Source organism: Salvia splendens, chromosome 5, assembly GCF_004379255.2.
Source record: "Salvia splendens isolate huo1 chromosome 5, SspV2, whole genome shotgun sequence".
Taxonomy (NCBI): Eukaryota; Viridiplantae; Streptophyta; class Magnoliopsida; order Lamiales; family Lamiaceae; genus Salvia; species Salvia splendens.
This window is the reverse complement of record NC_056036.1, coordinates 5279284-5293403: the sequence shown is the minus strand read 5'-3', so window position 1 is coordinate 5293403 and position 14120 is coordinate 5279284. Positions and strand designations below refer to the sequence as shown.

Genomic DNA, 14120 nt, shown 5'->3' with positions numbered 1-14120 from the left:
CCGACCTTGACCGTTTGGATGAGCCGCTAGAGGAGGATGTTACGCCTCCCATATACTTCGGGTGCGTCCGCGTCTCTTGCCAAACGTTGAGGTACTTGAACGGCTTGTAGTTCATGGATTGGTAGGTACTCATCGCGACAGTGATGATGTCGACCTCGCTCCGGCTGCTCCCGGCATTCCGCTCTTCCTGGAGGAAATAGCCATTGAACTTGCCAATTTTATCGTTGGCTCGGAAGATGGCGTTGCGCACCATACTCTCGTTGCGCTCGACCGTTCCCGGCGGCCGATTTTCATTGTACCGGCGAGCGATGCGCCACCAAAAGTGATCGCCGGATTGGTTCGTGCCAACCACCGGATCTTCAGAGATTTCCAAGTACACCGTGAACAATTTATCCATCTCCGCCGAAGTGTACGGTGTGCGGACACCGCGAGTAGGGGGAGTCGGAGTTTGGGAGGGGGTGGTCGGCCTAGGCTCCGGTGTCCACCCGTATCGCTCTTCGGGGGGCACCTTGGTCGTCGATTGGGTATGGCCGGTTACCACCCGGAACGCCCGAACTTTGGGTTTGAGGAGGGGCCGAATATTCCGTTTCCAGACTAGGAAACTGTTGTGAACCGAACCATTCGGGGTTCCAACCGTGGGAGGGCGGGGGGTCATCGCCTTGGCCGGATATTGTTATGATGTAGGAGTGGAAGAAAGATTGAGAATGGATATGAGAGAATGAAGATGAGAATGGATATGGGAGAATGAAGATGAGATTTGTATAGTTGGTGTGAATTTTTGGGTGTGAAAGTGGGGTATTTATAGATGAAAATGTGTATTTTTGGGGAAAAAAATAAAAAAAATTAAAAAGTGGAAAAAACGGTAAAAAATGGATATATTTTTTTTGGGAAGTGAAAAAATATTTTTTTTAATTTTTAATCGGTTTTTTAAATTAAAAACCGATTTTTAATAAAAAAAAATCAAAGGCAACGGCTATGCCGTTGCCCAATCGCTGCTCGCCACGTCGCCTGCTCGCTGGCACGGACGTGCTCGATGCAGCGAGCAGCGCCGTGCCAGCGGCGCGAGCGCAGCGGCGGCGGACCTCGTTCTTGCCAGCGGCACGAACGGACGGACGTCGTCCATGGTTGTGCATGCTCTTAGAGGCATAGAGTCAAACTGATATACTAAAAGTCAAACAATTAAATATGGAGGCTACTACCTAGGAGTACTTGTAAAGGTGAAACAATTAAATATGGAAGATGGCGTTGCGCACCATACTCTCGTTGCGCTCGACCGTTCCCGGCGGCCGATTTTCATTGTACCAGCGAGCGATGCGCCACCAAAAGTGATCGCCGGATTGGTTCGTGCCAACCACCGGATCTTCGGAGATTTCCAAGTACACCGTGAACAATTTATCCATCTCCGCCGAAGTGTACGGTGTGCGGACACCGCGAGTAGGAGGAGTCGGAGTTTGGGAGGGGGTGGTCGGCCTAGGCTCCGGTGTCCACCCGTATCGCCCTTCGGGGGGCACCTTGGTCGTCGATTGGGTATGGCCGGTTACCACCCGGAACGCCCGAACTTTGGGTTTGAGGAGGGGCCGAATATTCCGTTTCCAGACTAGGAAACGGTTGTGAACCGAACCATTCGGGGTTCCAACCGTGGGAGGGCGGGGGGTCATCGCCTTGGCCGGATATTGTTATGATGTAGGAGTGGAAGAAAGATTGAGAATGGATATGAGAGAATGAAGATGAGAATGGATATGGGAGAATGAAGATGAGATTTGTATAGTTTGGTGTGAATTTTTGGGTGTGAAAGTGGGGTATTTATAGATGAAAATGTGTATTTTTGGGGAAAAAAATAAAAAAAATTAAAAAGTGGAAAAAACGGTAAAAAATGGATATATATTTTTTGGGAAGTGAAAAAAAATTTTTTTTTATTAAAAATCGGTTTTTAATTTAAAAAAGAATAGCTAATTAACTTAAATTCCTACAAACCGTTGGAAAACCTATTTTTCTTTCGATAAGAAAATTACAAAGTAGTACTTACTTTATTAAACCGATCGATACGAATTTTCTTTCGCTATTACAAAGTACATTATATATCCATGGGGATAAAAAGAATATAACTGTTGTGGAATGATGAATCGGCGAATTTTCGATGGTGATGAATGCTGGAAAAACGCAGATCACGACACAGAGAATTTACGTGGTTCGATTTACTGAGGTAAATCTACGTCCACGGGAAGAAAAGAGGGCAGAGTTGTATTGCTTGATCTGTTTTCTACAGCTTACAATACAGACTTGCTATTTTGTATTTTATCTCTAGGAAGCGAGAGAGTCTAGAAGCTAACCCTATCTATCTGATCTAGGTTCTACTTATACATTGAACCAAGATCGTGGCATGCAGCCATTTACTAGGTAGTGGATGTCGTGGAGATCGTGGCGATCTTGCATGGGTCCACTATCCTGCATGAGTTAATGACTGCTTGACACCACTAAATAGATCGTGGGTGTAGTGGAGGTCGTGGAGGTTCTGCATGAGTCCACTATCTCCCAGTTCGGTCGAATACTGAGACCGAACTGCTGAATTATTGCCGAGCAGCTTTTGCCGATCTGAGAGTAGAGCTTGATGCCGACCTGAGAGCAGAGTTTGATTAGTTGGCTTCAGATCCGAGCTGTAGGCTGGGGCCGAACTCTTTGGTTGTGCCGAACTGAACTCTTTAGTCATGCCGGACTGATACTCTTTAGTCATGCCGAACTGATACTCTTTCTTGGGCTTTACTGCTGTTGGGCTTGTTTAGTACGTACTCCATCACTACCCCCCCCGGAAAGCGAAGTGAATTAGTTCGGCATTCTGAATAAAGGTACGGGGTAAGTTGATGTTTGTCCTTGGTCTTATGAAGTGAATTCTTCTTTGACCGGACTCGTCTTTGGTCTGATGAAATAAACATCTTTGACCGGACTCGTCTTTGGTCTGATGAAATAAACATCTTTGACCGGACTCGTCTTTGGTCTGATGAAATAAACATCTTTGACCGGACTAAGCTTGTGTCCTAATTTGGCGAGTTTTATCGCTCGGATCGGACTTTCCGTTGTCCTAATTTGGGGATCGGACTTTCCCTTGTCCTAATTCGGCGAGTTTTATCGCGTGGATCGGACTTTCCCTTGTCCTAATTCAGGCAAGTTTTATCGCGAGAACCGGACTTTTGTTGCAGTTCGTTTCAGACGAAGTGCTTGTTTAAGCTGAATTGTGGTCTTGTATCTTCTGTAGAAGCTTGGACTTCACAATCGTTGGCTTATTGCAGCTCGTTTCAGACGAACTGCTTGTTTAAGCTGAATCGTGGTCTTGTATCTTCTGTAGAAGCTTTGACTCACAATCGTTGGCTTATTGCAGCTCGTTTCAGACGAACTGCTTGTTTAAGCTGAATTGTGGTCTTGTATCCTCTTTAGAAGCTTTGACTCACAATCGTTTAGCTTGTATATGTTCTAAGAAGGGGATCAACCTTCGAAGAACAAGATACCTCAGTAACATTTGTAAGAGACGACACGCACAGAGACAGACAAAACACACAGACAAAACGCACAGAGACAAATAAAGACCAAGCAAACCCAAATAAAGCACATTGACCGAACAGGACTCAAGACTGACTGACCGGACTGTCTCTTACAAATGGAACTTTTTGAGGTTGGAAATGTGCCATGTTCGGGGTACCTGTTCTCCTGACATGTGAGCCAATTTGTAAGACCCTTTGCCGAGGACTTCTGACACCCGATACGGACCTTCCCATGTGGGTTCGAGCTTGCCCAGCTTTTCTGCTCGGCTTACTTCGTTGTTTCTCAAGACGAGATCTCCCACTTGAAATTGCAGCTTCTTCACCCTTTGGTTGTAATACCGGGCTACTTGCTCCTTGTACTTGGCTGCTTTTATGCATGCCAATTCTCTTCTTTCTTCGGCAAGATCTAGCTCGGCTCTCAGTCCGTCGTCATTCATTTCTGCCGAGAAATTTAGAGTTCGGGGACTGGGTATACCGATCTCCACCGGAATCACGGCTTCAGTGCCGTACACAAGACTGTACGGAGTTTCACCGTTGGAGGTTGTGGGTGTAGTTCGGTAGGACCATAGGACTTGAGGGAGATTTTCTACCCATTGTCCTTTGGCTTGTTCTAACCGAGCTTTTAACCCTTTCACCAGGATACGATTTGTTACCTCCGTTTGTCCGTTTGCTTGTGGATGAGAGACCGAAGTGAACCGCTGTTGAATATTCAGCTCTTGGCACCAATTCTTGAACGTCTTGTCGGTGAACTGAGTCCCGTTATCCGAGATGAGGATGTGGGGTATGCCAAATCGGCACACTATGTTCTTCCAGACGAAGTCCAATGCCTTTGAGCTCGTTATCGTAGCTAATGGTTCAGCCTCCACCCATTTCGTAAAGTAATCCACGGCAACGATTAGGAATTTCATTTGCCGAGGAGCTTGAGGAAGTGGTCCCACTATGTCTATGCCCCATTGCATGAAAGGCCAAGGGCTTTGCATAGTGGATAGATCGGTCTGCGGCATCCTTGAGATATTTGCATGGATTTGGCACTTCGGGCATGTCTTGACGAGCTGCACTGCTTCCTGTACCAAGGTTGGCCAATAATATCCCCATCTTAGAACTTTTTTAGCTAAAGCTCTAGCTCCGATGTGGCTGCCGCACGATCCTTCATGAACTTCTCTGAGGATGTAGTCCGTCTCTTCTGATCCTACGCACCGCAATAACGGCTGGAGGTAAGACTTTCTAAAGAGGACTCCTTCATGAAGTTCGTACCGAAGTGCTCGGCATGTGATCTTCCGAGCTTCTCTCTTATCCTCGGGCAATTGTCCTTGATCCAGATACTGCAAGATCGGCGTCATCCAGTTCGGCGAACTGGATACTGAATGTATCTCGGCTTCATCAATGCTTCGATGCATTAATTCTTCCGCCTTTGAGCTCGGATCTGAGGCCAACTTACTTAAGGTATCTGCTCGGCTATTTTCCGCTCTGGGAACGCGGATTATCCGAAAATAGGAGAAACTTCGGCTGATGCTTTGCGCTTTGTCCAAATACTTCTTCATTCTCTCGTCACGAGCTTCACTTGTACCCAACATGTGATTTACTATGACTTGTGAATCACAATGGACTTTGAGAGATTTGACGAGCAGACTTTGCGCTAATTGGAGTCCGGCAAGGAGGGCTTCGTACTCGGCTTCATTATTAGTAGTGGGGAATAGGAACCGAAGTGAGTAGGTTACCTCGTGTCCGTCGGGAGCGACGAGTAAAATACCAGCTCCACTTCCCATCTTGTTTGAAGCTCCATCTACGAATCCGCTCCAGCAGTCTGGCGGCTCTACTTCGGATTCCAAGGGCTGTGCTAGTTCGGCATTGGCAGAATTTTTCTGTTCGGCAATGACAGGGATTGCTTGATCGAACTTGGCCTCTGTAAGAAAATCTGCCAAGGCTTGTCCCTTGATGGCTTTCCGAGGTAGGTACTCGATTGAGTGTTCTCCCAGCTCTATGGCCCATTTGGCGATTCTGCCTGATGCTTCTGGCTTGGTCAGAACTTGCCGAAGAGGCAGATCGGTTAAGACGCATACCTTATGAGCATAGAAGTATGGCCGCAGTCTCCTTGCTGCATTTACTAACGTCAGAGCAATTTTTTCCAGAGGTTGATACCTTGTTTCTGGACCTCTTAATGCTCGGCTTGTAAAGTAGATGGGAAACTGCTTTAGGCCTTCTTCTCGTACAAGCACCGCGCTGATGGTTTGATCTGATGCCGCTAAGTATAAGAATATTACTTCGGCTTCGGTTGGAGCAGAGAGAATAGGAAGCTCGGCTAGATAACTTTTGAGCTCGTCAAAGGCCTTTTTCTGCTCGGCTCCCCACTCGAACTTTGGTGCCTTTTTCAACACCTTGAAGAACGGCAGTTGCTTTTCGGCTGCTTGGGAAAGGAATCGATTCAGTGCGGCTAGACATCCGGTTAGCCTTTGCACGTCATGTATGGACTTCGGCATTGCCATGTTCTGAACGACTTGAACTTTTGAGGGGTTTGCCTTGAGTCCGTCCTTTGAAACCCAACAACCCAGAAACTTTCCCGAATCTACCAAAAAGGTACACTTTTGGGGATTAAGTTTGAGGTTGGCTTTCTTGAGCACGTTGAGAGTGGACTTGAGGTTGTGCTCGTACTCCGAAGTGCTTTTGCTTTTGACGACTATATCGTCAACATACACTTCGACCTCCTTTCCAATCAGGTGCCGAAAAAGCTTGTCTACCATCCTTTGATAAGTGGCTCCGGCATTCTTTAAACCGAATGGCATCTTTTTATAAGCGAAAATGCCGAAATCGGTAATGAAAGCTGTTTTCGGAGCGTCACTCTCATCCATCAACACTTGGTGATATCCTTTGTATAAATCAAGAAAACAGAAAATTTCGAAGCCGATCAAAGCTTCTACTTTTTTATCTATATTCGGAAGGGGATAGCAATCTTTAGGACAGTGCTTGTTTAGATCGGTAAAATCTATGCACATCCGCCATCCTCCTCCTTTTTTCTTGATCATCACAGGATTGGCCACCCAAGAAGGATATTTCACCTCGAATAGTACATCCGCTTTTAGTAATTGGCGGACTTCGTCATGGATGACTTGGCTTCTTTCTGCTGCAAAGAGTCTTTGCTTCTGTTTTACTGGCCGGATTGAAGGATCAATATTTAACCGATGAGTGATTACCTCGGGGGGCACTCCGGTCATGTCCAACGGAGACCATGCAAAGACATCTTTGTACTCCTTGAGGAGCTGAATGGTCTTTTCCCGGAGTAGAGGCGTTCCTGCGAAGCCGATCTTGACCGTTCTGGATGGATCATCTTCGTATAACTGAACGGTCATTGAGGTCGGCTCTGAAGTGACTTCGGTCATCTCGCTTGCCTTTGACTCCGGTTGCTGTGATTGCTATGCTTGATGGTGCCGAACTGATTGCTCGGCACTTTTAAGCGCAATCTGCAGACATTCTTTTGCTCTCTTTTGATCACCTCGGATAACCGCTATCCCTCCTTTAGTGGGGATCTTGATGGTGAGGTGATAAGTAGAGCAAACGGCCCGAACTGTGTTGAGCCAGTCTCTCCCCAGGATGATGTTGTACGGGGACCGAGCTTTCACCACAAAGAACTCGATCATCGTATTGGAGCTTGTAGGTGCTTTTCCCACCGTGATCGGAAGGCTGATAATACCTTCAGGGCGGGTGTCCTCCTGGGCGAAACTTTTCAGAGGAAGTGGAGCCGGACTGAGCCGAGCTGGATCCCCTTCCATTTTATCGAAACATTCTTTAAAAAGAATGCTGACTGACGCTCCTGTATCCACAAATACTCTGTGGATCAGTTTGTTTGCCACTCCGGCTTGAATGACAATAGCGTCTTGGTGAGGAGAGATGGCTGGGACGGGATCGGCATCTGAAAATGTGATCACTTCGTCTTTCTTCAGCCTTTTATGTGTTGGCTCCTCTTGATTGGAACCTCTGCGTTCTGCTTTTAGGGACGACTTAGTCTTCCCGGCAGGGAGAGCATCAATAGTCAGGATTACTCCATCATATTGCGGCTCGTCGTCGTCTTCGGGATCCTCATGCCTTTTCGGATCCTGAGGATTGCAGTTCGCACCTCTCTGCCTTTTGTTCTTTTTCGGCTGCTTGCTTTGGTATTTTTTTAACGTTCCTGTTTTCACAAGAACATCAATACCTGCAGCCAAGTCTCGGCACTCCTCGGTATCGTGTCCGTAGGCTTGATGGAAGGAGCAATATTGATCCTGAGGTCGCCGTGCGGCCGATTTCGTCATCCGCCTTGGTTTTTCGAACATATCGGAATGTAGTTCGAAAATTTCCGCTCTTGACTTGTTTAAGGGTACGAATTGAGCGGGCGGCTTCTCAGGATTGAGACGTGGTCCCAATCTGCCTTGTACCGGTGCCCTTTGAATTCTTTCAAAAGGAGTTCGGCGAGGAAGCCTCTGATCGCTATGATCGGGCTTCTTTTCGTCTCCTCGGGATGAGCTGTCTAAAGACCGTTTTCGACGGTCTGCCTCATCCGCACGGGAAAACTGGTCCGCAATGTCCCACATTTCTTGAGCTGTTTGCGGACCGCACTCCACGAGCTTTCTGTAGAGAGCTCCGGGCAGGATTCCATTTTGGAATGCCGAGATGACAAGCAGATCGTTGAGATCGTCTACTTGCAGGCATTCCTTGTGGAATCTTGTCATAAAGTCGCTGATTCTTTCGTCGCGACCTTGACGAATGGAAAGCAGCTGAGCCGAAGTGATTCGGACTTCCGCTTTCTGAAAGAACCTCTTGTGGAAAGCATCCATTAGATCTCGGTAGGATCTAATGCTGCCTTGAGGAAGGCTGTCGAACCACCTTCTGGCGTTCCCGATGAGCAGCTCGGGGAACAGCTTGCACATGTGGACCTCATTGAGACCCTGGTTCGCCATGTTATACTGATAGCGTCCCAAGAAGTCATGAGGATCCACTAGCCCGTCATAAGTCATTGACGGTGTCCGGTAGTTCCGCGGCAAAGGAGTTCGGGTGATATCGTCCGAGAACGGAGTCTTTAATGCTCCGTACATGGCGAACCCGACATCTCTTCGGTACGGAGGAGATGGAATTCTCCTGTGGTTCCGGTACCGAGGAGGAACAGGAACATGCCGGGGTTGAGGATTCTTTCTCCTGGAAGACACGTCACTACTGCGGTAGTGACTTTCATGTTTGGATGAAGAGGGAGAATCCGCCGTTGTCTTCTCCGGCTGTTGGCTCTTCTGCAGGAAGGTTAAGAACTCCTCCTGCTTCTCGGCCAAGAACAGCTTGACAGCTTCATTTAAATCGGGCTGCTGGGAAGACTCGGTGCGATGACTCCTGGAGTGGCTTGTTCCTTCTTCGTGAGAACCGGAGGTAGATGTCTCCCGAGGCCGTTTTTCAGACCTGCGAGCTGGACTAGCTTCCCCACGGTTATCACGAACGGTGTTGTGTGATCTGGTATGCATTTTTGGGGTGGAAAAGGGTCAAAAATTCGCTTTATCACAAATTTAGTTCTCTGTTTCCCACAGACGGCGCCAGTGATGAATCGGCGAATTTTCGATGGTGATGAATGCTGGAAAAACGCAGATCACGACACAGAGAATTTACGTGGTTCGATTTACTGAGGTAAATCTACGTCCACGGGAAGAAAAGAGGGCAGAGTTGTATTGCTTGATCTGTTTTCTACAGCTTACAATACAGACTTGCTATTTTGTATTTTATCTCTAGGAAGCGAGAGAGTCTAGAAGCTAACCCTATCTATCTGATCTAGGTTCTACTTATACATTGAACCAAGATCGTGGCATGCAGCCATTTACTAGGTAGTGGATGTCGTGGAGATCGTGGCGATCTTGCATGGGTCCACTATCCTGCATGAGTTAATGACTGCTTGACACCACTAAATAGATCGTGGGTGTAGTGGAGGTCGTGGAGGTTCTGCATGAGTCCACTATCTCCCAGTTCGGTCGAATACTGAGACCGAACTGCTGAATTATTGCCGAGCAGCTTTTGCCGATCTGAGAGTAGAGCTTGATGCCGACCTGAGAGCAGAGTTTGATTAGTTGGCTTCAGATCCGAGCTGTAGGCTGGGGCCGAACTCTTTGGTTGTGCCGAACTGAACTCTTTAGTCATGCCGGACTGATACTCTTTAGTCATGCCGAACTGATACTCTTTCTTGGGCTTTACTGCTGTTGGGCTTGTTTAGTACGTACTCCATCATGGAAATTACACTGTCTAGCTAAATCTACTTTGAGAATATAGTGTTCAAACAACTCTATCAGTTGAAGGGACTTATAGCCCATACCAAAGTAATTTACTGTATTTTATTCGTTCTAGCATAAATTTTCAATTTTTATACTTCCCCCGTCCACTAAAAATAGACCACATTTGCCATTTTTAGTTTTCCATGAAAAATAGACCAAGTTTAAAAAAAGACCAAGTTTGAAAAAAGACACTACATTTGCTACTAACACAATTAAACACTACAACTAATCATATGGATCTCACATTCCATTAACACTACTTCTCTATTATTTTTTTCCTTTCTATCTTACTTTACCAATTTCACATTAAAACACGTGTCATTCACAATGTGATATATTTTTCGTGGACAAAGGGGTATAAATTGTTGTGCAAAGTTCCTACGATCACAACTAAACATAGAAATAAGAATGTGCTCGAATTTTATGTGATCAAGAATTTTATGGAAAGCATAAACAACTCCAATTTTGTACTCTAGTTATTCTAAATTTTCTTTTCTATGTAAAATTATGAACTGTTTTTGTTGGCAAAATTCAAATTTGGAGTGACTTTAGAAAAAAAACATGTCATGCTTTTGGCCTGTTCAAATTTAACTTTTTAGTTTATTTTACTTTTAAATGAAACCGGTTAATAGAGTTGGCGTGTTTCTTTATTAGTATACGCCAATAACATTGAGATATTACTCTTTAAACACGCCAATAGCATTGAACATGTTTCTCTTCCATGGTATAAAAAAAATGTTCTCATCAAGTGACTTTTTTCCTTAAAATATCCAAAACTAGAATCTTGGCTGTTTTTTTTCTACACATAATAAAAAATTAATGCTTGTTTCATCTATATATAAAATTACTAGTAATCATCCGGTGATCTCAACGAACTCTTGAGCTAGCTCAAACATAGACAAAACGTGACACATCAAATTCAATACCAAAAGTGAAAATCAATGGCAAGATTGAAAACCTTGATACATTACACCAACAACAACACAAACAGCAATCCATGCCATTTACAATTAATTTCACAACTGTGGAGAACAGGAAGAGCCTAACTATAGTTACTAGTAATTGGAAAAAAAGAAAAAAAAAATCTTGCAGCACAGTATAACTACACTGCAAGCCAAAATCAACCTCCCAAACACAGCAGAAATTCTATATTTAAACAGAAAACCTATAATATAATAATTATAGAAAAAAGAAAAAAAAAACTAGAAGTGGTTGTTGTGAGGAAAATGATCATCCACAGCCTGCTCAATCTCTGAGGTGGAGTCATTATCCTCGTCGTCGAGATCGGCTGGAATTCCGTGGGCGCCATGGCCGCGGCCGAAGGCCTTGATATGGTCCTTGAGCGACCTCTTGTGCTTGAAGTCGGAGCCGCAGAAGCAGTACCATATCTTGCCGCAGTTCTTCTCGTGCGTGCGCCAGTCGCCCTTCACGGCGAACGGCTTGGCGCACTTGCGGCACATGAAGGGCTTGGTGCCGTGCTTCCGCTTGTAGTGCGTCTGAAGGGTCCGGAAATCCTTCAGGGGCCGCGCGCGCGGGTGCTCGATGTTGTGCTTGCACCCCGCTGCACAGCAGTAGCACGGCAGCCGCAGCATTGCCGTCGGCTGCGTGCCTCGTAGGGATTCCGGGCCCTTTCTGTACTGCGATCCGTGGCCCCACATGTGCATCTGATCAAGAGAGAGAAAGAGAGATTAGCCCCTTAGGACCCGTTTTATAGGTGATAAACCAAGGTTAAGGTTGGTGGGACCCACCACAATCCAATGTTTGATACAAATTTTCAGAGTGGATAAATGCAATCCAAGGCCCGAAAAAAATTGCGGCGGCCCGCCAGGCCCGCGTGAATAGTGCCCGTTTTCACTATTGGGCTTAGTTAATGTGACCCACAAAATTTGTGGGTTTATTTTATCCTCTTGTGGGTTTATTTTATCCTACATAAATCCTACATTTGGCCCGAAAATTTTATCCTATGTTAATCCTCTTGCTATAACCCACTCACTCTATAAAACGGGTCCTTAACCTAATAGGGAACATTGACCTAATACAAAAATTAGGAGTTTGCAAATAAATGAAGAATCATTATTGATATTATTAAAAAACCAAAACTTAGTGAGGAACATTAAAAATGAGATCACCACTTTGACCTAAGTTGGTTTTTTTCTTTATTTATCTTTTATTTTTGGAGGAAAAATGAATTACTACATTTCTGTCAAAAAGAAAAAAAGTACTAGTATCAAAGTAATTCTTCAAGCTAAACAAAAAATTGTTTCATAGTTACAAAATATTTCAAGACTCTAATCTAAAGATAAAAACTAAGTAAACTCTAAACAATATGGAAAATATTTGGCGAGACATGACAGTAATCAAGAAGGATTGAATGTATATATATTGATATAAATGCGGTGAGACAGATGAGCAGCCATTGGGTGTTTGTAAGCATTTAGAGCAGTGGATGAGTATGTAGTTTGCCGTTGAACAATGTGATGAGAAGCAAACATCTGAAACAACTATTACCTTTGCATCTTGTCAGTTTTTATTTTCAACCACACATGATTTTTAGCTGAGCTAACAGTGTTCATGCACATATTTCAAAGGTTCAACACATTTTAGCTCAGATCAGCTCAGGCCCCCATCTCCCAGTTTCAAAACAATATACCAAAAAAAGCAAAAATAAAGAGAGAGAGAGAGAGAGAGAGTCTAATAAGGTATTTTAGGACTAACCAAGACAATATGAACTGGGAAAAGGGGAAGAAAATGGATATACCTAATTTAGTCACATATCTTACTTTATTTAATTTAACAGATCCATCAAAATGTGAAGTGACATTGTTTGGTTAAATCAAATTGAACCCAGATCTGTGTAATAGCTAAATCAGAAAGGGAGAAGTAAATTAAACTTAGAAAAGGCAACATAGTTTTATATTTCTTTTCAAGATTTGATTGAAAAGAGCAAACATAGGAGAGACTGATTGACACAACAAGTGGTTGTTGATTGAATCTCAAACTAACTTTTGTTTTCCTTGACAAGACAACAACAATAAAGAACCAATCCCAAATCTATTCAACCATGGTTTTAGCAAAAAAAAAAGAGCCTAGATTTTACTTTACATTTCATGGAATGTATCAAATCAAGAAAAGATAGTTCATGTGACCCAATCAAAAGATCAATTATCAGAATTTTAAAACAAGCATGTTTTCACACACTTCTCTCTCACCTCAACACACACCAAAAACACACACATACCATGAAAATCGAAACACCACTAGGTAAAATCAAAGCTATACCTGGAGATTGTTGTATCTGTTGAAAGTCTTGCAACAAAGGTGACATGAAAACTGAGTAGGTCCGATGAGGATTTGGGAAGGGGTGGGAATCCAGTACTGCCCCATGTTGAGCCTGTTCAAGGGCAGCCCAGAGAGGATGTCGACGCCCTCTTTCTCCGGAGCCTCAGAGGAGGCCGAGCCCGGGTCAGAATTAGGGCTTGGGAGACCTATCTGTAGGGCTATCGTCACATCCTCGTCGTCGCAATCGCAATGCTTGATGGGGCATGATTCTTGGGAGGAGTTGAGGGTGTTGAGGAGAGGGAGGGCTTCTCGAGGAGGAGGAGAGGAAGAAGAAGGGGAAGGAGGGTTGATGGTATGAGGGTTTGGTGATGAAGAAGAGGAAGAAGTGGAGGATGAATAGTAGTGGGAGTGGAGATGGGAACTGAAGTTGAACCAGAAATTGTAGTAGGGCTCAGTCATGATTATTAGAGTAGGGATGAATTGAATGGATTTGATTAATTCATTAGGGTGTTGCAGGGATTAGCTGACACAGAGGTGATGAGTTTGTGTGTCTATATATACACTGCACTGGATGAGAGAGAGAGAGAGGTGGCAATGGTGGGAGAGATGGAAATGAAGAAATATTGAACCCTTGTAAAGCTGCAAAATAAAGGAAAAATACAGACAATTGGGAGTGGGGAATGAGGGAGTAAAAGGAGCAAGTTAATGCAGTATGATTTTTACCCCTTAAAAAAGCAGCAACCTTTATTCAGAAACTACATTTTTTCTCTATGGTTTTGTGACTTGAGGAATTTTTTCATGACAGGCCAACAGTGGAATGTGTTATGAAATTTAACTTTTTCTAAGTAATACACATTTTAACAAGCAAAAAGTCATTTCTTTTGGTCGCCTTTACCTTTTTTTTTGTTTATCTTTGTACCTTGGCTGGAATAAAAAAACTGTAGCTTCATTTATGACCGTATATAAATTGGTACTTATCCTTAATAAATACCCCAATTATTCTTTAAAAGAAATTTCTTTATATGTATACATCTAA

General features: G+C 44.3%; 1 protein-coding gene across 1 annotated transcript; it reads right to left on the bottom strand.

The window, feature by feature from the left end:
- Positions 1–10737: 10737 nt before the first annotated feature.
- LOC121803583 (zinc finger protein WIP2-like) lies at positions 10738–13880 on the bottom strand. The gene is made up of 2 exons (XM_042203206.1): positions 13085–13880; positions 10738–11469 (listed from the first exon to the last, which is right to left on the bottom strand). Exons 1-2 carry the CDS (start codon positions 13541–13543, stop codon positions 11008–11010), a joined length of 921 nt encoding a protein of 306 aa, XP_042059140.1. The 5' UTR covers positions 13544–13880; the 3' UTR covers positions 10738–11007.
- Between the last annotated feature and the right edge of the window lie 240 nt (positions 13881–14120).